The following is a 25594-nucleotide window of genomic DNA, read 5'->3' as shown; positions in this document are numbered from 1 at the left end:
GATTCAGACAAATCAGTTGCCACCCCTTGGTCCAACACTTGCTTGCTGTGTTGGCCACACTGCTGTCCCTCTCCCACTTCAGTAGTGGAGCGGACGCAATGACGCAATACGAGACCTCCAAGCTGAAGTGCTATCGTCAATTTACCAGCAGCCTTTAAACACTGTTTCTGCAATTACCTGCTTATCAACTGTCAACTGGGATTGTGCCACACCACTCTGTATACATACATTACCACTAGATATGACAGGGAAGAAATGACATTCGTGTTCAGATTGGAGACAATTATATATGAATGTATGAAAGATATAAAAGTTGAAAATTACAGAAGTGTCCACATAAATCAATGCTGTCAGAGCTAAAACATAAATTATGAATGGCATTTGCCATTTCCCTAAGAGCAAAATTGCTAGAAGTGACATTAGCAACCATTCTGGAAGATCAAAGCACACATCCCCTTTACCAATAAACATAAATTCCTCTTCCTTTAAAAGAGCATTCAAGTGCATGATGTTCATTTTTACAATAATGAAGAAGGAGAGTGCCATTCTGTCGATTTTCTGTAATTTTCAGGACCTGACCGGGATGACTACATTTTTCCCGTTTTAAGTGTCAGGTACAAAAGCCAAAGTCTTCGTGGCCCCTCTGCCTAGAGCCAAGCGCCTGGGACCTGCAGTGGGAGCTAGAGGTTCCCTGTCCTCAAGAGCAGCGGGCTCCCGGAGCAGTCGTCGCGTCCACGGGGCCCTGGCCTGGCTCGTGCAGGGCCCGTGTCCAGAGGGTTCCCCGCTCATGACCCCACGCGCTGCCCTTGCGCCCGGATCTCAACGGCCGCCGTACCCCTGCGTGTTCCGCGTCTACAGACACTTGGGGCACTTGTGGAAGCCGGATTTCCCCCTCGAAGGCCCCGATCCCGCCGCCCCGCGAACATGGGCAGCTACCTGAGCAGATCCCTGGGCAGATCCCTGGGCTCAGCCAAGGCCGCGCCGCGACGCCCCGCTTGGAGGCCCCGGTCCCCGCGGTCCAGGCCCGCCTACCGCCCACTGGGCCCGGTTCAGAGCCAAGTCATCTCCATCCACCGGGAGCGCTGGATCCGGAGCCGGCCCCACCCCACCATGCCGCCCCACCTGGACCACCCCGGAGTCCAGAGGGTGATAGTCCCCAAGGCCTGGAGGCGCTTTCACGGCAAATCACCCCTCCAGACCTTCCTGGGGTTGGAGTTCTCTAGCAATCGCAAGAGTTTCGTGAAGCAGTGGCATTGGAAAACCCAGAACCTCCTGAACATCTGGAACATGGTGACCACCAAAATGACTCCTCCTGAGTGCAGTGGGAGCTTCAGCAGGGGCCCACCCATGCAGGAGCACCCGGACTCCTGTGCCAAGGAGAGCCGGCTGAGGGCTCGGAGCCGATGCAAGAAAGGAAAAAAGAGGATCCACAGACCTCTCCAGTTTGAAGCGCCCCACGCCAAGAGAAGGAGGCAGAGCCCAGGGGCCAAGCCATCTGCCTTCAAGCCTGTGTGGAAAGATGGAGTGGTCCCTTCCTTTGTGCCCAGGCCTGGGCCTCTGAGAAGAGGCCTCTGCTCCTGGGATCCCAGTGACGGAGAGGACACCCGCCCCGGGCCTGACCTGCTGCCAGGACACCACCAGGCCACGGCAGAGTGACCGGGCCTGGGCTGAAGAGCACATCAGTGCTCCCCAGGGCCTGGGCCCTCCTGCAGCCCGAGGTCCCCCTTGTATCCTGAGCCAGAGCCCTGCCCCCACCACCTCCTGAGACTCAAACCCACAGTTCTTTTACCCTGCTGACCCCTGCAGGAGTGACTGACCCCGCCAGTCAGCCCTCACCACTCCAGCAGGCAGCTCCGCCAAGCCCCCAGACCCACCTCTCCCGACCCTGCAGAGCCCACGCTGAAGAAATAGTATTGCTGTCAAAATCTCTGTCTTCCTCCTGCCCACCCACTCCTCCTGCCTCTTCCCTGGAAACACACTTAGCAGGAAGGCATGCTTCTCCCCTATTTTCCCAGCTTCTGGAGTGAAAACAGTGTTCTTCTTTTAATGATAATAATAAACAAAATCGTTATCATACAGAGTGTCTTTGTCTTTCTTTCCAAGGTACGTATATTAGGATTCTGTCTACACCATGAATTCTCTACCTTGGCACTGTTAACATTCGGGGCCAGATAATTTGTTGTTATTCGTTGGGTGCTGTCCTCTGCATTGTAGGGTTTTAGCAGAATCCGTGTCTTCCATCCTCTAGGGGCCAGCAGCATACCCACATTGTGAAAATAGAAAAATATTTCCAAACATTGCCATATATTCCAGAGGGAGGTGGAGGGGGGTGTCGTGGGGTGTGGGGGGTGGGCGGGAAGTAGTAAAAAACAAAACCAAAAGAAACACCACACTGGTGGAAAACCTCTGAGGGACAGTGACCTCTACTGGCAGACAACAGTCAAGCTTGGTCTCCCAAAATAGGCTATTTTAAAACACAGCAAAGCCCCAGGAGAAGAACAAACCGAAGTGGTACCTGCTTGGCAAAAACAATTCCCCCGGTTACTGTATGGTGACTAATATAACAAAATAAAAATTATAAAAATAAATAAATAAATAAATAAAAATTGAAAAAAAAAAAAAAAACAATTCCCCCAGTTTTGGAGAATGCTGTGGACTGTGAATGATTTAGATAGTTTGGCCCTATTAATCATTAGAAAATGCAAAATTTTTTAAAAAAAATAAGCTACTCTTTTAAGCTCCTCAGGTTGGCAAAATTGAAAATGCTAAATAGCATGAATTGCTGGTAAAGACACTGAGAATTGGAACCCCAGGCAGTCCTGTGAGTGTGAACGGGTCCAGCCAATCTGCAGCAGCACTTGGAAGTCTTTCCTAGAGGAGAGCGTGACTGTGAGAAACTCTCCCACGTGTGCTTGCACACACGCACGCACACACACACGCACACACCGGTGAGGATGTTCTTCCCAGCACTCTGTCAGAGCAGAGAGCTGGAACAACCTACATGCCCACGCACCGGGGAATGGATAAAGTAAACATGCTATGTGCTTTCAAGGGAATAGTGTTCTGCAAAGTGAAGGAAAGAAACAGCCTAAGGATTCTCCACTCTTGGGCTAGCGGGCCACATAATTCTGTGCATTGCAGGATGTCGAGCGGCACACCTGGCCTCTATCGCCCAGATATCAGTAGGACCACCTCCAGTGGGGACAGTCAAATACATCTGCAGGCATTGCCAGATATCCCCAGAGGGACAAATATCACCCCCAGACATCACTGAACTGGAGCTACATATTTTTCACGATAGGTTACATCTCAAAAATACACTGGTGAATGAAAAAGATGGGGAGTGCTCTATTATGTGTAGCACGTGCCGTTTATAGAATTTAAGCACATGCAAAGTAATATTGCTGGAAAAATGGGGAAGCCAGGAACCGGGTAAGAGGTCATCTGGACACTGCCTGCATTGTTCTTTCCATCTAAAGCCTCTTTAAATACTGTTCAAACATGAATTTCACAGCATCCCCCTTGGAAAGTCGGAGAATAAACAAAGCAAAGTCTCTTCTCCCATGGAGCTTGCTTTCTAAGGGGGTACAGACAGAAGATAAACAAGTAAATGGACACACTAGCAGGTGTGGAGAAGTGCTAGAAAGAAAAATAAAGGAGGAGGAGGGGCACGTACGAGTCCACTAACACAACTGTGACCCCACGTACTTTCCCGTGTCCCCATCACCATGGAACTACACCATCCTTTACTACGAACTCAAGTTCTTTACTCGGGGTTTCCACTGGTGGCAAATCATGCTTTCGTGGAGAACCTAGCAAAGAGATTGAAAATATTTTATCTACCTAGATAGAAAGATTGCTAGAAGATTCAAATTGTTGCTGAAAATATTAAACTCAACATTTTCAATGTTGACAGTTACTGTTAGATACCAAATGTCCTGGACTGAACCTCTAGAAATCAAGTTTGTGTTTTGAAGTTTACTACCAGCCATTGGCTAGACTAGAGACAAGGCATTTCACTCTACATGAGTTGCTAGAAAGGGCTTGAGATCTTAGCGTGTCCACGAGGGTGCTGGTGGCATTTTGAGTAGGAAATTCCTTATTACGTGGGACTGTCCTGAGCTTGGCACCACGTTGATTATCTCTCAGCCCTGCCGTCTAAATGCCACAACACTCTGCAGGCATAGATGCAGCCCCCAAACACACATTTCCATATGCTACCTGGATGGGGTCAGAACCGTACCCACACCAGAAACACTTATAAACCTCCTCCAAAGCGTCAAAGTCCTGAAAACCAAGGCAGACCAAGTCCATGAAAACCAAAGGAAGATGGAGAAGCTGTCTCCATCGCCAGAGTGATCACTGAAGAGGCCTAGATTCTGGAACAGAAGAAGGACATCAGGGAAAAAGGGAAGGGGTCTGAAACATTCCTTAGTTTAATAATATTGAAATCATGACAGTCCCTTAATTTCGATATATCTATCGTGGTTATTTAATATAATAGCATTAGGGAAGTGGGTGAAGAGTCGAGAGCAGTTTCTCAAACTCAGCGCTATTAACATTTCAGGCCGGATAAGTCTTACTTGTGAGAGGCTGTCTATTCTTTTGTAGCATGTGTACCACATCCCCAGCCTCTACATGCTCGAGGCTAGTAGCATGTCCAACTGTAAAACCAGAGTACCTCCAGACAGTTTGAAATATCCTCAGGAGCAGTGGAGGGAAGAAATCCCTCAAGGTTGAGGAACGTTGGTACACAGGATCTCGCTATATCATCTCTGCAAGTCTTTTGTAAATTTGGATGCATTTTTTCTAATTAAATACATACAAATACAGGAGCAAAGCAGTTGGTTTGAAAGTTGCCTGGGTACGGTAATATGATCTACAAGACTAAAACACGGCAGTGGGTAAATAATAGTTTTACTGGCTTCATTGATAAAGATATAACATAGAAATGTACTCTGAGGGGCGCCTGGGTAGCGCAGTCGTTAAGCGTCTGCCTTCGGCTCGGCGTGATCCCGGCGTTCCGGGATCGAGTCCCACATCGGGCTCCTCGGCTGGGAGCCTGCTTCTTCCTCTCCCACTCCCCGTGCTTGTGTTCCCTCTCTCACTGGCTGTCTCTCTGTCACATAAATAAATAAAAAAATCTTTAAAAAAAAAAAAGTACTCTAAAAATAATAGTCATCTTCAAATGCAAGATACTGGCATCCATCGGAATAACAGTGGTCTTAATAATTATGTAAAATATTTGGAAATTCTGTTATGTGTTCAAACATATCAAGGATATCAGGGAGCCTTGCACTGTACTAGGGTCCTATGAAGCACTATTTCCATCACCTCTCCAGGATGCATAGAGTGAAAAATGGGAATAATATTCACTGCTGAGGGGTCTTCGACTAGAGAATATTAAGTATCCTCCCTACATAGTGGTTCCTCCATAAAAGAAGTCCAGGAGTTTTAGAAAACAGAAAAGTAACTTTGTGCTCAACAAATAGCAACCATAGAAATATAATGACTGAGAAGAGTTTCTGTTTTGTTCAGGTACAGGCAGTTGAAGTAGGAATGAGTATGCCCACTTCCTAAAGGAACAAGGTTTGGGAAAGGCCAGGGGAGACAAGCCCCTGCTTCTGGAGACAGCTGTAAGGTGAAGGCTGTAGAAGAAGACAGAGAAACTCATGGGCTGGGCCTTCCTCCTTGTTTGGAGGATGCTTTGAGAAACGAACCATGATGTCTTGGTTCCCCCAAGAGTGAGAAACTGAGGGCCAAGGAGAGAGAGAGCCCAGGCAGTCCAGAGCTCCTTCTGCTATGACCATTGTCACTAGACCCAGCAGGAGACTCTCCACTGAGGCAGAAGAAGAGGGAGAAGTGGGTGGGTGGGTGGGTACTGTTTCCTTGTGCCCTTGGTTTAAGAGCCTGGATGGTAAGGACGCTTCATTCGCTCACAAAAACGTACAAAGAACTAGCACAGATTAGCCAACATGGTTAGGGATGGTGAAGAAAAGAGTTCCTACTGCAAGGGCTTTTAGATCCCATGACCCTTCCCATAAGTGCAGGAGTGTAGTGCTAAAGACCCTTGAACACCAAGGTCACAGTGTCTTGAGCCAACCAGAAGATTAAAAACCGAAGTGAGGCCAATAATTCCTGAGATGCCTGAATTGGCTCACAAGATTCCATACCCCAGCTGAGAATAGACCCAGGACAGTCCGGCGGGCAAAGGGCTACCAGATTTCATGTGATTTCTCTATAGTCTTTGTCAAGAGGCTCTCTAATCCCTGGCCTGATGTGAACTTCATTGTCTCCAAGCAAAGAACACCCTCTTCCATTTTATCAGCTGCAGAGTCACCTGGGAGACTATCATAAATACTTAGTTTATCTGCAAAACAAGCCTTCTCTGGGCCCTGGGACATGAAGGCGAGGCCCAAGGCTGTGCTGCTCTCACTGTGAGCCCCTGCATTCCTGCAGTGTGGCCCCTGTGGACACTCAGGGAGGGGTTGTGAAATGGATGGATGGATGCATGGATGAATTAATTAATGGAATGGAGAAATGAACTCCATTGTTTTTATGATATTCCAAGAGAGACAAACCGAGAAAATAAATAGGGCAAACACCAAATAGGAAAGGGGGGAATGAAAGGAGGGAGGTTGCTTCCCCAAAACATTGTTTGCTCAACCACAGCTATTCAGACAACACGGTAATACCGGAGCTCTCTAGCAGAAGAGCACTCCTGAATACAGTGCAGATAGGGGGAGCCCAGAGGAAGTGTCAACGTGAGGGAAGATGGTACTAAAACGGAAGTAACGTGAAGCCTGATCCTACAGACCAGTAGTGATTTACACAGCAACCAAAGGATACTAATTGCTCCCTCTCTTGGGTTAGGAACAACTAGTGTGACTTCTCCCTGGTCTTTCTTCCAAATGTGACCACACTGAATGTCCTCTAAGGTTTACACAGAATGAAAAATTAAACAACAAGCACGTATTGAGCTACACTTGTCTTTGTCAAGTTTGTTTTGATGTACTCAGTAAACTGAAATGCCTAAACCTTAAAAGTTCTCATCATAAGAACAAAAATTCTGAAACTATGTATAGTGACAGATGGTAACTGGACTTCTTGTGGTGATCGTTCTGCAGCGCGTACAAATATCACTTCATTATGTTGTCCACCTGAAACTACTCTAACGCGACACGTCAGTTAGGCTTTAATTTTAAAAACTAAGTAAATAAACTGAAATGCCAGGACCACAACTAAATAGAAATCTTACATTTTCAAGATTGTAAATACAGGTGGGTCTGATGGAATTATCGGAATTCACTTCAATAATCATTTTGTCCAACTCTTTTACAAAGGACTAATATACATAGTCAAATGGCTTCTGAAGCAAATCCTTGAAACGGTAAAAATGTTCACTCCCTTTCCTCAAGTGTGGAAAGCACTGGTTTTATACTAATCCTCCAAGATTTGGCTCCACTGCCTTCTCTCATCCGTGGTGCCAGGAAGGCCAACTGCATCCAAGGGGTGGTAAGAATCAGGCTCTTGTTTCTGGAAATCAAAGGACTAAATAGGAGCTGGGCTGCTGTGTCACAAGCACAAGACCATTAATCCCCTTACCATGGACACAATAGCACATTGTTCCTTTTTAGATCACATGACTTATCCTTGAATACGTAGGCAGAGGAAGAAATCCATTCCATGCCCTACACCATGGAATTCAGGAAGAAACTGCCATGCCTGAATTAGACTTCTCCTCTCTTGCTAAAAGTGATAAATTACCCTAACGCCAACACTTGAGGAAACTAGGCAGGTACATTTCCCAACTTACTTGGGAAGTGGACTAGAGTTTAACCTTAGGTTACATTTCCCTAGAAACTAACTTCAACATTTAAAAATTTCTGTGATCCTGTTCTACTAAATCTGGCCTAAACCTTATTGTAATAACTTGAAAACACCTAGTTGCCATCTTCTTCAAATTCACAAGAAATCTTCATGTAGCCTGACCTAATGAAACCAGAACTTCCTTTCACTGAAATTTTTCCATACATCTTCCATTCTGCTTTTAAGAAAATCCAGGAAGTGTCAAGAAAACCACTCGATATCAAGATCCAAGGAAGGACCTCGGAAGAATTGTCTTGTTTTGGTCACATTTAGTCCACCTTCCTCACATTTCTCCCAGGCCCAGCTTCCTCGGTGTGGGCGCCATACCGTGTGAGACCTGGTGTTACCCATCATCTTAATCTCAGGGCCGAGCACGCAGGAGGCTTCAGTCGAGGTTCCTCAATTCTGTGGATTCAGCCACAGCCACGCAGTTCGACAGGCTGGCCTCAGTAGACTGCAATGCACCAAGAGGTTTCTGTTTCTCACACCTTTGCCTTTGGCTGCTCTGTCTGCTCTTTCTTCTTCAGTCCCTGACAGCATCTGAAGCAAATGGCGTAGCTTTCCAGTCGCTTCTACTTCTGAAAGAGTTCAGGGCAGTCGAATCAAACCTCGGATCAAAACTGCCTTCCTGCCTCTGGCACACAGCTTCTCTCCCTCCAGCTGCTCCACTGATGTTCCACTCTGTGCGCCCCCCGCCCCCCCCCCACGTCTCCCCTTCTGTCCCCCCTCCACTTCATTCTCGCTCCTTTTGGGCTGGAAAAGATGATGGGAGATGGCTGTGGGCATCAAAAGAAGGAAACAGCAAAGGTGTTTTTCTTAACCAGGGCTCTTTGTGGATCCCCAGGCTGTTCCGCTGTCCGAGGTCCTCCCCTCTGCTGTTGGTGGGCGTTCTCAGGTCCTCCATTCCGAGTGCCTGGCGGGGCCTCTGCGGACCTGCCTGGGCACCTCTGCCCTGCAGCTTCCCTGACGTGAGCGATGCACTCTGACCAACGTCCTCCATCCCACCGCCTGCTCGGCCTCCAGTGGGGCACGTCCAGCCACACTGCACTGCCTCCTCTTGGCCCTGCAGGGGTCTCAGCCCCAAAGGCAGGGCCTCCGTCCAGTTGCCTTCAGCAGCCTCCGCTCGGTCCCAGGGATACATTGGAGGGCAGGCTGCTTGCAAAGCTGTCCTCTCTCACCCAATTACTGGAGCTTGACTCGGCCTTCCACCTTTAGACTTCTCCAGCTACAAGGCAGGCCCCAGTTTCTGTTCCTCGGTACACCCTCAGTGACTGGTTCACCGTCGTGCACGTTGGGGAGCATCTGACCAGGAAATAATATGCCAGTCTCTCCTCTACAGACAACGCCACGCTCTGTGAGTAGTTCTCGGCCTGACTTGAAGTAGACGGGGACACAAGCAAAGGTATCACTCAAAGTACATAATCGCTAGTGTGGCGTGGGCAGCAACTCATCAGAATGGGCCCTGTTGTCAGCACCCCACCTGGCTGCATGTGCATATGCGCTGGAAGCCGTTCCCGCCAGTCCGTCCTGTGGGCAAGGGAGTGGAGGGGCCACAGCCCTCCCTGCAGGCCCACACCCCTGCCCTCTGACCCTCTTGCTTTCTCTCCCACTGCCTCCTGGGGGAGGGTGACTGGACCAGTCCAACTGTCCCATCAGTCCTGTGTGGACACAGCCAGGACCTCTCTCTACAAAAAACAGCCTCTTGCATAGTCAGTCCAGGTTTTACTGGATCGAGGATATGCCAACCACAGGTTGCCAACGATGCAAAAGCGTCCTCAGAAGATTCTGAGTTCTGTCTCACTGGAGGCGGTCAAGCTTGATGTAGGAGATAGCGTAGTACAGACTGGGTAAAAGGTGGCATGAAAACGAGAGTATTCATTATTCTCATTATGATTTGAGTATCTTTAGGGAGTTACTTTCTACATTTTCAATTCTGTACGTTTCAGTGTCTTCGAGTTTTCTGCAATCTTCATAAAATAAGCCACGAGGAAAAAGAAGGAGATAAACAGTGATGTTCCAGATCTGGATCCCTGAAACCATCTGGAAATGGCTATTTGCCACCGGGTTAGTCTGCTGGGGTTGCTGTAACAGACACTACAGACCCGGTGGCTTAAAAGACGGAGATTTATTTTCTCACAGTTCCCAAGGCTAGAAGCGCAAGAGCAGTGTGTGGTCAGGGTTGATTTCTTCTGAGGCTTCCTTCTTTGGCTTGTGGACGGCTGTCCTCTGCTGTCCTACCTGGGCTTTCCTCTGTGCCCATCTGGTCCTCATCTCTTCTTCTTGTAAGGACACCATTCCTGCTGGATGAAAGCCCACCTCTATGACCTCACCGTACATTCATAACCTCAGTCACACTCTGAGCTACTAGGGCTGAGGACCTGAACATACGCATTTTGAGGAGACACAATTCATCCCATAGCCGCTACCCTCCAGCATTTATTTTCTCCCTCACTCGCACCAGGAGACCTTTCTAAGGCAGAAGAGTTAAAACCTCAGCCAGCCGCCAAGCCACTGACGTCTTCCATCCACCCACCCACTGGAGAGAGGCAGCCTCTCTGCAAAGTCGTTTTCCACCCCAGCTTGCATTTTGAGCTGCCCTTTCTCACAGGGGAACCGGTCACGTAAGGAGGTAGCCTTCCTTATGGCAGCTCATGGAGAATGGGGCTCAGCAATTGAATTGCATCTTAAACACATTCTGATTCATGAGGCAGCCCTCCTCGCTCAGCCCCCTGACTTCAGTAATGCTGGCACTCATACTGTCTGTGGCTTTACAGAAATGTCTGTTGACCCCGATTGAGTTTTTCACTTTTTGACTTTTTCAACGGGCATTGGCAATGAAGCCTTCTCTATATCCTGTGCAAGTGAAACACGTCTGCAAGTAAAGAAGATCAGATATTCACCAACTTACACAATGCCCCAAGTTAAAAAAAATTCAAACATGAATTCCTCAAAATTCTTCTAAAATGTTCCATGTTTAAATTAACATTTCCTAAGAATGGAAACATCTGATTTACCATAGTTATTTACAAGGTTTAATGCAGGCACCCAGAGGAAGAAATAGTATGATGAACACAGCAAAGCATAAAATCTGGGGACGAAAAGGGTAGAAGATAAAGAGAATTTTTTGGGGTGGGGGTTGCACTGTAAGATGACAAGGGGCTTTTTTTCCTATATTTTTCCTTTGTAATTTTTTGCAAAGTAATCACCCAATTTTTTTGAGAAAAGTTATAATAAATAGTTGTGGAAAGAATGTGCAGTTTAAAAGGCATATGATAAGCACAAATATATTTTTTTCTAAAACTCTATAAAATAGGAATAGAATTCACTTTGGACACAGTTTGGCTTTACTATATACCTCCTTCTTTTAATTTTTTGAATCATGTGAATATATTCCCTATTTTTAAATATATATGTGGGTGTGTCTGCACACACACACCATGTATGTTTATTTTGCTTCCCTAAATGCCACTCTTCTGTTTCATTCTTTATATTCACAGCCCATGCATCATATATTGTGGGTTTCAGGGGGGTCAATAAATACTGATCCTCTTTGTCAGGTTCTGAATACTTACAGAATGAAGACAAAAGAATGAAGCAGATAGGAGGCCAAAATAAAAGGCCAGGTTGGAGGACACGACATTAATCAGCAGGTAAGTTTTCTTCCTGAGTATAAAAACCCTGAAAGGAGATCAATTCATTGATAGTGTCCCAGGTAGAGCTGAACTGGGGCATCTATCACACATGCTGGAGTAATATACAAGATATTTAACACCGTATATGCTATGGCACCTACTAATGGAAACGGTCCTCTTCTGTAAATAGCACATTCAGCCTTATAGTTGTATGGGCCTGCCCATGCAGGGCCTGATTCTGTACTTAGTGTAGGGAGTAGCACAGAAAAATGCCTGCTGTCTGCGGGCAGGCCAGCTCCTGAGGAGAAGGGAACCAACAGAGAGCTTCTCCTTCCAGCTCACCAATCAGGTCAGTCATTTCTCCTCTCAAGGGGAAGAAGGAGAGAGGGAATAGACAGAAACCAGGAGTGGTACCAGAATCACAAATAGAGATAGAGGAAACATTACGATAGAGGAAACATTACAAATAGAGATGATTCCTCTGGGAAAATACAAAAAAAATGTAAAACTGTGAAAAGTTGTACTAAAGCTTCTAAGAAAATGACCAAGGTGCTATGATAGACGTCAATCATGGGATGAACCTTTACATGTGTATTTCCAAAATAAGTGCTGTGGACTGATTTGATCCCCTTCCCCCAAATTCCTATGTTGAAGCCCTAACCCCCTCCACAGGACTATACTTGGAGATAGGGCCAATGAGGAGATAATTACAGTTAAATGTCATCATAAGGGTAGAGCCCTTATTAGTGTCCTCATTAGACACTAGGGATTAGTGTCCTCATTAGAAGAGACACCAGAGACCTCACTCTCTCCCCCTCCATGCCCCCTCAACAAAGAAGAGGTCATGTGAGAACCTGGTTCTAGTGGTATCTGCAAGGCAAGAGAAAAAGCCTCAGAATGAAACCTACCGTGCCAGCACCTTGATCTTGGCCTTGCAGCCTCCAGAACTGTGAGAAATAGGCATCTGTTATTTAAGGCACCCAGCATGTGGTATTTTGTTATTGCAGCCCTAGCCAACTAATATAATGAGAACAGAATTCTTCCCTTTCTATCTACCTACCTACCTACATACTTACCTATCGACAGGAGAAACTATATGTTTACAATAGGAATATAGAACAAGCTTATGACACGTGACTATATCTAAAAATTTTTATCATCATAGTGCCTATTGAACAAAGAGCATTGTTGGAACATGATATAAACCGCAAGGTGAGCTATATTACAAAAGTTTTTTTAAATGTTACAATATGGATCCTTTTTAAAAATTAGGCTAATTATTTTCAAGGTAGAATTTTGAATTAATGCATGCCTCAAGTAACACTGCAAATAACCAATTAAGATTTTTTACTATTTACTTACTCTGTTGTTTCTCTGTTGGGAACTTTTCTCATGGAGAAAGCCACCATTGCTTTGAAAAGATATTCCTCGTTTGTATCCCAGGCATACTAAAAGAGAAGTAAAACAGAAAATATAAGAGGCATAGGATAAAAAACGGTCCGTTGGAATCTAATTGTGACCACAGTGGTGGTGTTAATCAGTGCCCCCCCCCATCTTTCTCATAACTAAAGACCAGAGACCAAGATAAATCATGTCATGATAATGTTCAGGATAGGCTTTCTTGGACATTCTGTCATTCCAAGTGTGGTATACTTTCCATTGCATTATCTTCTTCACAATCTGCAGTATTAGCAGCCAGTCAACAAATAGGGCATTTGGACATTGTATCCTGGACATATACAGTTGATTCCCTTCCTCCCTTACTTTCTTCCCTCATAAACTGACTACCTCTCTCAGCTTCCTTTCCTTTACTAATATTGATACAATTTTTCTTTCCATTTTCTTAGCTGGAAACTTGAGTGTGTGTGCATATTATGGATTGAAATGTGTCTCCCCTGCCCCCAAATTTATGTGTTGAAATCCTAACCTCTAGTACCTTAGGATGTAACCGTATTTGGAGATAGTGTCATTACAGAGGTAATTCAGTTTAAACGAGGTCACTAGGGTAGACCCTAATCCAATATGGACTGGTGTCCATATTGCAAGAAGAGGAAATTTGGACACAGCCACATATAGAGGGAAGACAATGTGAAGATACAGAGAGAAGATAGTCATCTACAAGCCAAAGAGAGATGCCTAGAATAGATCTTTCCCTCACAGACCTCAGAAGGAACCAACCCTGCTGATACTCTGACCTGACCTTGGATTGCTAGCCTCCAGAACTAGGAGAAAATAAACTCCTCGGGGCTCCTGGATGGCACAGCGGTTAAGCATCTGCCTTCGGCTCAGGGCGTGATCCTGGCGTTATGGGATCGAGCCCCACATCGGGCTCCTCTGCTGGGAGCCTGCTTCTTCCTCTCCCACTCCCCCTGCTTGTGTTCCCCCTCTCGCTGGCTGTCTCTACCTATCTCTGTCAAATAAATAAATAAAATCTTTAAAAAATAATAATTAAAAAAATAAAATAAACTCCTACTGCTTAAGCCACCTGGTTCACGGGACTTTGTGACAGCAGCCCTAGCAAATGAATGTGGCTGACCACATATTTTAGGTGAGTAATCAAGTATAACTGGAGAAAGTCACATAACGGGAGGATCATGACCTGAGCCAAAGACAAGACACTTAACTGACTGAGCCACCCAAGGCACCCCTCACTAGATGCTCTTGTCTCTTAATTTAAAGATACATCCTCAAATCATCAATTTAAACTCCCCCATCCTCCTGACACCAAACAAAAAAGTTCCTCTGTAGACATACATGCTATCCACATCCTCCCCCGAAAAGCTGGATGTGGTGTTTCTCCTCCTGTCAATGGCTATTTCATCTACCTGTATTAGGAACACTTCCCTTCTGCCCTTCTCAGGATCTAAGGATATGAGTTTCCCCTCTCCTCTGTGCATTGGACTCTGGCTTTTAGCCACACTCAAGCTTTCCCATTAAAATGACACCAAAACAGAATCACTGCACTCAATCCTTCTTCTCTACCTATTGCTGTCTCTCTCCTGCCCTTCACAGCCAACATTCTGAAAGGAGTTGTCATACTTGCGCCTTCACCTGTTTGCCACCCACTTACTCCCAGCTCCCTCCATTATCTGCTTTCCGGTTCCACCACTCCACAAAGATGGCTCTCTCTAAAGTTACCAGTGACCTCCACATGACTCAACACAATGAGTGGCTTTCAGTCTCATCTTGCTTGACCTGTCAATAGCATTTGATGCTCTTGAACACTTCCTTCAACTTGAAGCACTCGCTTCCCTTTTGTGATATGCATTCTGGTTTTCCTCCTGCCCCTTTGCCCCCTTTGCAGGTTTGCCCTCTTCTATAAGGGCTTCAGGTTTTAGAGAACCTCAAAGCTCTATGCTACAACTTTCCTTCTTGTCACTCTGTTCTTCCTCCCTCAGCCTGTCATCTACTCCAGGCTTCCATTATCACCATAACGTAAATGACCCAGGAATGTATATTTCAAGCCCACCCTGTCCTTGCCTATTCAATAATACCTCAGGTTCAACAAGTCCAAAATTAAAGCCATGATTTTCTTGTCTGTACCTGCTTGCCTGACTCATAAGTGGGTCATCAGCCATTCAGTTGCATAATTAGAAACTAAAGCACCATCCTTAACTACTCCTTCCCCCGTTCTCCTTTCTACTCTTGTCCCTTCCAATCTCCTTTCCACACTGTGACCAGAGTATTTCCCAAGCACTCATTCTATAACATCTCTTCCGGAAAACTCTCGCTTGCTTTAAAGATACTCTCAAAACTTCCTAACACAGTCCACATACTCTTCGGCCTGATCTCTCCTTTCTGCCCAAACACATCACATGCCATGCTCTACCTCACTGCTCCAGTTGCAGAGACCTCAGCCTTCCTTCCATCCCGTACTCTCACCAAGTTCCTTCCTGTAAAAACGAACATCCTTTGCATGTTCTGTTCCCTCTACCCTTTTTTCTTTTATCCTCTGGCTCACCTCCACTCATACTTTAGACCTCATAGCAAATGCCAAGTACTAAGGCCCCTGACAAGGCCAAAGCCACCATGTACTGCTCCTTCTTGTAATACTTGTCAAGACTGCACATTTCCATTTCGTTTACTGAATGTTTCATGGACAACCAATCCTCCCAATGCCATAAGCTCCACGAGAGCAGGGACAAGCCTGATTTATCTGCCATTGCATCCCCAGTGTCCAGCATGGTGCCTGCCCTCAGAGGTCCCTGGGAGAAGCAACTACACACTGGTAGAGAGAGTAGATTCTACAGTCAGACTGCCTGGGTACAAATCTCACCTCGGTTACTTGCTGACCTGAGATCCTGAGCAGGTTGCTTAATTTCTTTGTACCTCGGTTTTCTCATCTACCCAATGAGAATGGGAATGCCAATACTACCTTCCTCAAAGGGTTGTTGCGGGGGCTGTGTGAACTGGAGTAAAGTGCTCAGAAGGGTCCCCACTGGAAAGTAAACGAAGTTCTCAATCAATGCTGCCTGTTATAATGATCATTACTCATTGGATGAATAAAATAATACGTTGGTGGATTGGCCTGCAAACAGAATACATACTTCCTTACATAAGTTTCCTTAGCACTCTTTTATTGCTTCTACCCCGAGGCATCTTTTTTTTTTTTTTAAAGATTTTATTTATTTATTCGACAGAGATAGAGACAGCCAGCGAGAGAGGGAACACAAGCAGAGGGAGTGGGAGAGGAAGGAGCAGGCTCATAGCGGAAGAGCCTGATGTGGGGCTCGATCCTGTAACGCCAGGGTCACGCCCTGAGCCGAAGGCAGACGCTTAACCGCTGTGCCACCCAGGCGCCCCTACCCCGAGGCATCTTAGTATCACCTTTTGTTGGGGAAAATTTTCACAGACTACACGGGGATACTAAAACTAGAATTACACAAATCATCTCATTAATTTGACAAGCCATGCTGTTCTTACAGCTACATGAGCCTTATGAGTATTTTTTAACTTCAATTTTATAAGCACATTTTTCATGTTGTTACTTTGATATTTGAGAAGAACTGAAGAAACTTCACATTAGAACTAGAAATTTTTCATGCTATGAAAAATGATGTGGGGGAATCATGCCATCTTTTCACTGACTAGAAAACTGAGGCTGACAAAATCTGAATGACCACAATGGTGAGGTGCAGAGCCCAGCCCAGACCTGAGTGCCCGACTCAGGCCCCATGGTTCCACTGTGCTTGACAGAAATGTTCGAGTTTGCTACACTGTTTTGTGTGATACAAAACTTCACAGATTTTCTAGCACACACTGCAGATTAAAGACTTGAGGCAAAATCATTTTTTAACAATTTCCATTTTACTATTTTTTAACTTTAAGACAAGATCAGATTTGAGATCTTTAGAATTAAACTATATGAGTTTAAGATAACTAGGCAAAGGCTCATTATTAGAGAGAGTAGTGTTATTAGCAAACAGAATTAAAAATGAACATGCAGGTTCTCCACTTACTGCTTTATCTCCCAGAGCTGTTCTGATACTAAGTCTTACTTTAAAGGCATTTTCTGCATCTGCCAGAAAGAAAAATGAGCAGTATATGATGATAAAAAATCTGCCAAAACATGAAGTCCAAACATTTAATCAACTCAAATCAACAGAACACAGATCTTCAGTTAAACTGCCCCCAAAACTGAAAGTTTAACTACAATCACCTTAGATGATTTAAATTTTTCTTTCAAACTCATAAAACAGTCACAGTCTCAACTTTCAAACCACAACATGTCTGCAGATTTAGAAAATTAAAGAGATCATTCAGTCAAAGACTTGTCAATCATTTAGAAAACTGTTAGCCTATTTTTAAGTTTCAAGACAACATACCTGGTTGACACAGTTCAGCATGAATAGCAGTCACCAGAAAAAAGAGCAAGCACAACATTCTTTCAGAGTGCAAAACACAAGACAAACGGAGGGAAAAAAATCCGCCCTCCACTTAAAGCTGCCTTAGCCATTCTGTGACCCGGATTAGAATACCCGAGAAATAAGCCACCACCTAGAAGGTTTAATGATTAAACCCCATTATTTGGGTTAATACTTAAATAGAAGCAGCCCATCTCATGTCAGTTATTTACGAAAATCTGTTTGAAAAACAGGTTAGTTGTCCTTTCTGAACTCTACGTCCAGGGAAGGTTTCCTCTGCGGACTCCAGGTCAGAATCCTCCCCCACGCCTTCTGTGAAAGAACTGAGCCCTCTCTGGACGGTTTCCTTAGCCTCAACTTTCCATCCTTTCCCGGCTAAAATAGCCAGCTCCTAGATAAGCTATCTTAATTTGGAAAACAAACATCACCCCTCTCTATCTCTGGTGAACAAAGGACGCCCTTCCCAGACTGGCCTCACCTGACTCTCACCTCCACAGATAAACATCCGGGGAGAGCTTCCCCCTCAAAGGGAATCATTTTGGTCAGCCCTAAGTTCTGGCAGTTGTGTAAATTCAAAGTTAATGATACAGAGCAGTGCTGTCCAGTGGAACATTCTGTGACAATGGAAATGTTCTACATCCGCATCGTCCAACACGGTGGCCATAGACAGAGGTGCCTGTCGACCACCTGACATGGGGCTGGTGCTGCTGAGAAATGAAATCTCCTATTACTTTAGTTTCAGTAGAAACATGTGACTAGCAACTCCATTGGGCAGTGCCTCTAGAGAAGAGTCATTAAGAGCTTCCTGCCATGCACTAGGTTTGCTGGGTTCTCTCTCTCGTCCTCAAAGCAGCACCTCACAGTCGCCGTCGTTATACTCATCTTACACATGAGGGAACTGAGGGCCTGGTGTTTAAGGCATCGGCGCCAATGGGAGGAGTGGAGTGGGTGTCACTGGAACCCTTCTCCACCACACTGACCTGAAGTGGGTCTTCACTGGTCGTCATTGGTCAAAACCGAAATTGCACCAAAGCCTCTGAGATGCTCTGAGGATTACCATAATGAGCGGAAGAGAGTCTCCCCTAGTGGGCATTCTATCGATGTCAACAGAAGCCCCCCAGGCAGGTTGATGTCAGGGCTTTCCTCTCTACCACGCCACCTCTTCCTGAATTCAGTCCCAGATTCCACCTCGTTGCCTGAAAACCATGAATGGGAAAATGAGATTGGGTGACCCTGATGTCAAATAGAACATCTGGATTTTCACAGCAACCATGAGAAAAAGACCAACAACTATACTTGTGCAACACTCTGAGAGCCCTGTCATTTCCCCCTCCTGGATAGGGTGATATTTTGACATAGATGACCCACTTCTGTTTGGTGACTCCACCTGAGGAAGCTTCTCTCCTCTCCCTCACCTTGGTTGCAAGGGCACAGAGTCAGGAAAAGTTGGATTAGAGGGAGAGGCGGCCAAAAGTTAGGCCTGTCATTCTAGCGATTTCACTATTAGGTGAAATGGAAATTTCCTAGAAGGGAGAGCTCACATAACTTACTCCTGAAAACGAAGTCAGACTAGATGAAGTTACCGTGGGAAGTGTTAGACTAGATAAAGTCATCGTGGGAAGGAAAAGCCAGTAGATGGAGATTATAACAAAGCTAATTATTTGCATCAGGGAACAAAGCCATGTTAGAGACAAATCTGATTCAGCTTTAGCCTTAAACTTCCTAGAAGTATCAAATATCTTTCTTTCACTCAGTCACTTATGTGACCAGAATTGAAGACAGTAAAATGCTGAATTACCGTTAACCCATTCTTTGAAAAGCAAAGAAAGTCTCTTTCTTTTTGAATTATGATGTCTCTTTTTTCAAAATAACATTCACCATTTATTAAACAATTTCTATATGCCAGGCACTCTTTTAGTGCTTAATATAAATATGATTTTTTAGAAATTGTCCTTACTAAAATAGAATTGACATACAATATTATATGAATTTCAGGTGTACCAAAGAGTGATTCAACATTTATGTATATTACAAAACGCCCACCACGATAAGTGTAGGTGCCATCTGTCACTGCACAGGTATTACAATTTTATTGACTACATTCCCTATGCTATACTTCACTTTCATTATTCTCTACTTTATCGATGTTTGTTGTCTCATTTGAAAAATGACAGAGGAAAAAAAGAAGACAGGAAAGAAGAGCAATAGAAGTTCTGTATAGAAAATACAGAGAAACAGGGGTGCCTGGGTGGCACAGCGGTTAAGCGTCTGCCTTCGGCTCAGGGTGTGATCCCGGCATTCTGGGATCGAGTCCCACATCGGGCTCCTCCGCTGGGAGCCTGCTTCTTCCTCTCCCACTCCCCCTGCTTGTGTTCCCTCTCTCGCTGGCTGTCTCTATCTCTGTCAAATAAACAAATAAAATCTTAAAAAAAAAAAAAGAAAATACAGAGAAACCAAAAAAGAAAAATAAAAAATACCCATAATACCACCAGCATGAAGGACCAATGCTAATATATTTTGAAAGTTGAAACATACCTGCCTCAGCCTTGGATCTTCTTGTGTGTTCTTGCGTGATGCTGTTGTTTTGTCTCATTAGAGCAGCGCTATCAGAATCGCAATGGTGGCATAACATGGACCGTTGTTGTCTTCCTTATTCTCACGGAAGTGCTGCTCTTCTGCAGGATCTGGTGCATCACTTTAAACTTGATGTGCCATGAGATAAAAAGTCTCCTTTGACTAAAAATTCTTTTTATACAGAATTCATGTTGAATTTTATCAACTGCTCTTCCAACATCTATTAATATGATCTTAGAGATCTTACCATTTGGTGCATTTTACTAATAAATTCCTTTATGTTGATCCAACCCTTAGGTAAGCTCAGTTTGATTATTTTTAACATACTCCTGGACTTAATTGTTGTGTTTTTCCTTAGGTTTTTAAACCTATTTTCATAGAATATCATTTAGGTTCCTTTTCAAGTGCTGATTCTTGAAGTTTATTTTTTGTTTCTGGCCCTTACATTACCATCTTGAAAATGGTATGCAAAGATTTCTAATATCCTCTACGTTTACAAATACTTTAAAATGCAGAAGAAAATTGTAGAAGAAATGCAGAATTGAAGAATCTGGATAACACATATTTTGGGAGAAGAGTTCTTTCAAAACTTTCACTTCTTATATTGTCATTTACTGCAGGTTTCATGTCTCTGAGTCCATTCTGGCTGTTTACAATTTCCAAGAAAATCCTTATTTCATCAAGATTTTCCAGGATTCTCATGGACTTTATACAGTATTTCCCATAAAGTATCTACCTTCGTTGCTATATTCTCTTTGTATTTTCCAGTATACATATTCATTTTTTCTCATTTTCCATTATTCTTACCAGAGATCTGTCTAGTTTTGTTGTTGCTTAATCGAAGAACAAGATCTCAAATTTAATTTTCAAGTTTCTTTTTTTCTGCTTTCTGAGTCATCAATCTTATTTTTATTTATTAAGTCCTTACTGCTGTTGTGATCATGCTGGTTTTCTTGTTCTTCTTACAACTCTTGGGTTAACAAATAGGCTTGTGCATTTTTAGTCTTTCTCAGTTAAAAATGAAAATATTTGTGGCTATGAATTTTCATTGGAGTATTGTGGTCACATGACATAAGAAGTATAGATGTACAGTGATCTCATACTTATTTTCGAAAGAGTCTGTAATTATAGTCTCAATTTTCCTATATCCCAATGTTTGCTTAGAAAAGTATTTGACAGTAGCAAAATTAATAGCAGCCAAAAATACAATGATGAAAAACATCGACTTTTATACTCCTGTCAGGGGAATAGAAAAGGTATAATGATAAAAAAAAAAAAAGACGCTGTCAAATAACTCAACATAAAATATGAAAACTCTTACAAGGTACGGGGCACTTAGAACATGCTAAAACTTATTAAAGTTGTTCTTGCCTCTTAACATACTGGGGGTTTTTTCTTCCACTTTTAAAAATCTTGCACAAACTTGCTTTTTATTTTCACACAGAATTTGAAGTATTAAACCTCCAGAGAATTCATGCCAAACTTGCTTCATACAATGCTCATCTCTGCAATTTCACATATAGGAGGTTCAGAATTTATCAGTAACAGTGGTAACGATGACAAATAAAGCAGTTTCAATCATTCTGAATATGTTACTATTTACTCCCAACGTTCAGAGTTTAGAGAACAAAGATAAAAAGTTGAGATTACTGTTGCCATGAGCAATACAAAAGGCACCGAGCCTCCTGAGACAGGAAAAAGAAATTGATTTCTCCGTGTTTTTTCATACTCCACAACACTATTGAAAAGCAGTTTCTCGGTACATAACTATTGATCTACTGCCCTGGAGGGTAAATTAAATATGAGATCACACAAAAAGGAAACACGTGTGTCATTCTTTTGATTTATGCAAGATGCCTTTCAAAGTTCATCAGAGTTGTAAAAGCATGTGGGCATATGAATACTTCATTTACCTGCAATCAATCAACGAACATGTAGGTAGAACCAATGTTGCTTTTCAATTTTGACCCTCATTATTCCATTTCACTGTAACAAACATGTATTTTGCAAACCTGTAATATCCAAAGCCAGTAAACTGTGGAATCATTTCAAGTGTAATTTTATTCTCTACACTTCTATTGGATTTTGGCAAATGTATTTAGCTGTGACATACTAAAAATATAAAAAATCCTTTAATAGGGGCGCCTGGGTGGTGCTGTCGTTAGGCGTCTGCCTTCGGCTCAGGGCGTGATCCCGGCATTATGGGATCGAGCCCCACATCAGGCTCCTCCACTATGAGCCTGCTTCTTCCTCTCCCACTCCCCCTGCTTGTGTTCCCTCTCTCACTGGCTGTCTCTATCTCTGTCAAATAAATAAATAAACTCTTTTTAAAAAAATCCTTTAATAACTGAACCCAGAAATTTTTTATAAGATAAAAGCTTGCACTTTTCAAACTAATGGCTTCACTCAATTTTCCACAATTGTAGAATTTTGAATGAATGTGATCCTTTATCATTTAAATTGCAATAAAATTGATATACCATATTATAAACGATGTCAAGATGTTTGTAGTAATTACTCTAATATTTTCAGTACAATTAGGAGGTAAGAAAGTGATTTTATTCTTTTTAAATTGTCACATTAAGATGCTTGGGAAGATATATTTTTGTCTATAGTGAAAAATATTATATCTTAACACTGTGGTTCTTGATAGGAGGGGTGATGGAATTTTTCCTCCAGAAGACATTTTCGCAGAATCTGGAGACATTTTTGGTTGTCATGGGGAAGGGTGCTACTGACATCTACTGAGTAGATAACAGAGATGTTGGTAAACATCCTGCAAACTTCAGAAACATCATTTAGGCCTTCATCTGGTAACTTTTTCTCCTTATATTTGGGTTAATGGAAATAACTCACAAAAGGAAACATAAGAAATATAAGGGAATCTGTGTGTGTGTGTGTGTGTGTGCGTGTGTGTAAAATCAATCATAAGATGTTAACATCTTTTGTTCCATATTCTGAAACTATTATTAAAATAAACTCATTTATCTTTTTATTAAGATGGCTAATGAGAAAGAATAATTGCCTGATTGCTGGAGCACTGGATGCATATGGGCTGCCAATCCAACAGCCCATGGTGAATAAGTGGAGGCACATTTATTTTTTTTTAAGATTTTATTTATCTATTTGACAGAGAGAGAGAAAGTACAAGCAGGGCAGAGGGAGAGGGAGAAGCATGTTCCCCACTGAGCAGGGAGCTAAACTCGGGGATTGATCCCAGGACCCTGGGATCATGACCTGAGCCAAAGGTAGCCACTCAATCGACTGAGCCATTCAGGTACCCCAGTACAGGAACATTTAAAACTGTCACTGCGTGATGTTTCAAACTTCCATTGCCTTTGATATTATCATTTACATTGAAGCCATTCCCAATTGAAATCTTCTCAGCACCCCAGGGCCTATGTCAAGGAATCCAAACTCTCTGGCCTCTAAAATGTGAATCTGACTTGGCTTTTCAGATGCACCTACACAGATGGCCCCATCTGCCATCCCCCTCTGACCTGCCAGTCCCTGCAAGTGGGCCTCATCCTACCTCTATTCTTTGTGTGTGTTTCTTTTCACACTGTTTTCTTAAGTTCAATACTGTGAACTTTGATTTTTTACCTTAAAACGTCTTAGCCATTGTTCCAAGTCTATCTCAATTATCATCTCCTTTGAGAAACCTTTGTTTTGGGACACCTGGGTGGCTCAGTTGGTTAAGCATCTGCCTTTGGCTCAGGTCCTGGGATCAAGTTCTGCATAGGGCTCCTTGCTCAGCGGGGAGCCTGCTGCTCCCCCTGCTTGTGCTCTCTGACAAATAAAAAATAAAATCTTTTTAAAAAGAGAGGGAAACCTTTCATTTTTGTTATAGGTTTTTATTTGTTATTATTTGTTCTACACTTGTCCAATCCACTAACTTTTTATTCTCTCCTTCTCCTGGGTTCCCATAGCATTTTGTTCACATTTGTATAGGCATCTATTGCCAACATGATTTACTTTTGTGTCCTACAAATTTTAAGTTTCTGGAGAGCAAGGACTATATTTGGTTTAATTTTGCATTTCGCATGGCCCATGAGTATTTGATAACTTAATAGAACTGAATTTACTTATTTGAATCATTAACTGACATTTGAAGAAGCTCAAGAATGCAGATATAAAAAATCATGACGTACACTGCATTTTTTTTTTACATTCCTAGTCAGAGAAAAACAACTTCTAGTATCTGCTAAACAAGGAATACTGGGCTTTGGAATATTTTTGTCTCTACTTCCATACCTCTGCCCTTTTTAAGATGAAAAGAAATCTGAAGCTACAGAATTTGGAAGGCTCATCAAAATCTGTAGGTTAATCAACAGCCATAACCATTACGAACTTAGCCTTTTTAATCACAGGGTAGCATTTTTGTAGTTCAGAGAAAGTTAATCACTACTGCTTAGAAATAAAGATTAATTTAGACGAGCTGAGTGAGTGTAATTCTGCCAACTTTATATTCTTAAGTTAAGAATTTAAAAGACAGTTTCTTGAATGGAATGCATGTGTGCTTGTGTGTCTCATCTGGTGAATGAAGACCAATGCATTAAAATGAACCTCAGTCAGTAAAAGCAAGATCTTACTGATATTTCTTCCTAGATCTAACTCTTTCCAATGTTGTTTGGGTGTTATATTAAGAGTTTTCTCATGGTTTAGGCAAGGTACAATTTTTTCAAAAATTATTACGGCCATGCTCTATGGAGTAGTATTTTCCACCTTTGTTTGGCTGTCAGTTAGTGTCACCCAGTCACATTTAGCCCTGACTATAGCTACTTCCTTTATTATCCATATAAAAAGGTGGAGGGGCCATTGGGCCATGTACCTTTCAGGTTAGATGCTCTCATTTTCATAACAGAATCTTAAACTACCCCCTCATTCTAATGGATATACAAAGATATGAATTACAACATATCAAAGTTTCTGCCCCTAAGTTCTGAGAAGCAACAATGATCCTGACCCTTCTGTCTGAAAATCATCAACAGCTTATAGTAAGAACTGTTCTTTGTGAGAACTGCCTTAAAGACATGCATGCAATACCTCTATCCCTACAAATCAGAGATGCCAGACAGGTTGTTGAAGCCACTCATCTGTCCTACACCCATGACAAACATTGTTAATCCACTACAGAACGTTTTCCTTTTGAGTGTGGACTCAACCATAAGGCTTCCAAACAATTATTCAGTCAATTGATAAGTTGAATCTTACTTGTCATCATGGGGAATAATGATCTAAATGCTGCCCTGAGGGGCGCCTGGGTGGCGCAGTCGTTAAGCGTCTGCCTTTGGCTCAGGGCGTGATCCCGGCGTTATGGGATAGAGCCCCACATCAGGCTCCTCCGCTAGGAGCCTGCTTCTTCCTCTCCCACTCCCCCTGCTATGTTCCCTCTCTCACTGGCTGTCTCTCTGTCAAATAAATAAATAAAATCTTTTTAAAAAATAAAATAAAATAAAATAAATGCTGCCCTGAATAAAGCCATACCACTGAGGGCCTGTGATCTCAAACGAACAGAAAAGTTTGGGTGGTTCATAGGATTGATTCAATATTTTGTGATCAAAGCAACAATATATATTGAGGGGATCTATATAAAAGTCCTTGGCACTTGTCTCAATTCCCAGGGTCATCAAGATGAGGAATCAGGATTTCCCT

At 43.3% G+C, this 25594-nt stretch overlaps 2 protein-coding genes across 3 annotated transcripts in view; one reads left to right on the top strand and one right to left on the bottom strand.

The window, feature by feature from the left end:
• CLTRN (collectrin, amino acid transport regulator) overlaps positions 1–17473 on the bottom strand; it is a 33110-nt gene extending 15637 nt beyond the window's left edge. The window contains exons 1-4 of one of the 2 annotated variants that reach the window (XM_087860254.1): positions 17327–17473; positions 16961–17019; positions 12864–12949; positions 12410–12448 (exon numbers count right to left, since the gene is read on the bottom strand). In XM_087860254.1, coding sequence (XP_087716380.1) covers positions 12410–12448; positions 12864–12949; positions 16961–17019; positions 17327–17384 — 242 coding nt within the window. In that variant the 5' untranslated portion in view covers positions 17385–17473. The remainder of the gene's footprint in view (positions 1–12409; positions 12449–12863; positions 12950–16960; positions 17020–17326) is intronic. The other variant, XM_045805078.2, reaches the window with a different exon arrangement.
• LOC148107006 (POM121-like protein 2) lies at positions 538–2259 on the top strand. Its single transcript, XM_087860255.1, has one exon. It carries the CDS (start codon positions 925–927, stop codon positions 1654–1656), a length of 732 nt encoding a protein of 243 aa, XP_087716381.1. The 5' UTR covers positions 538–924; the 3' UTR covers positions 1657–2259.
• Positions 17474–25594: the final 8121 nt, after the last annotated feature.

Source organism: Ursus americanus, chromosome X (genome assembly GCF_024610735.1).
Source record: "Ursus americanus isolate L20-20 chromosome X, mUrsAme1.1.p, whole genome shotgun sequence".
Classification (NCBI taxonomy): Eukaryota; Metazoa; Chordata; class Mammalia; order Carnivora; family Ursidae; genus Ursus; species Ursus americanus.
Note: the sequence above shows the minus strand (reverse complement) of the source record. Positions and strands in the feature narration are given on the sequence as shown.

Coding starts and splice junctions, on each gene's coding strand:
- LOC148107006 (XM_087860255.1), top strand. CDS start 925: ATGGGCAGCTACCTGAGCAGATCCCTGGGCAGATCCCTGGGCTCAGCC.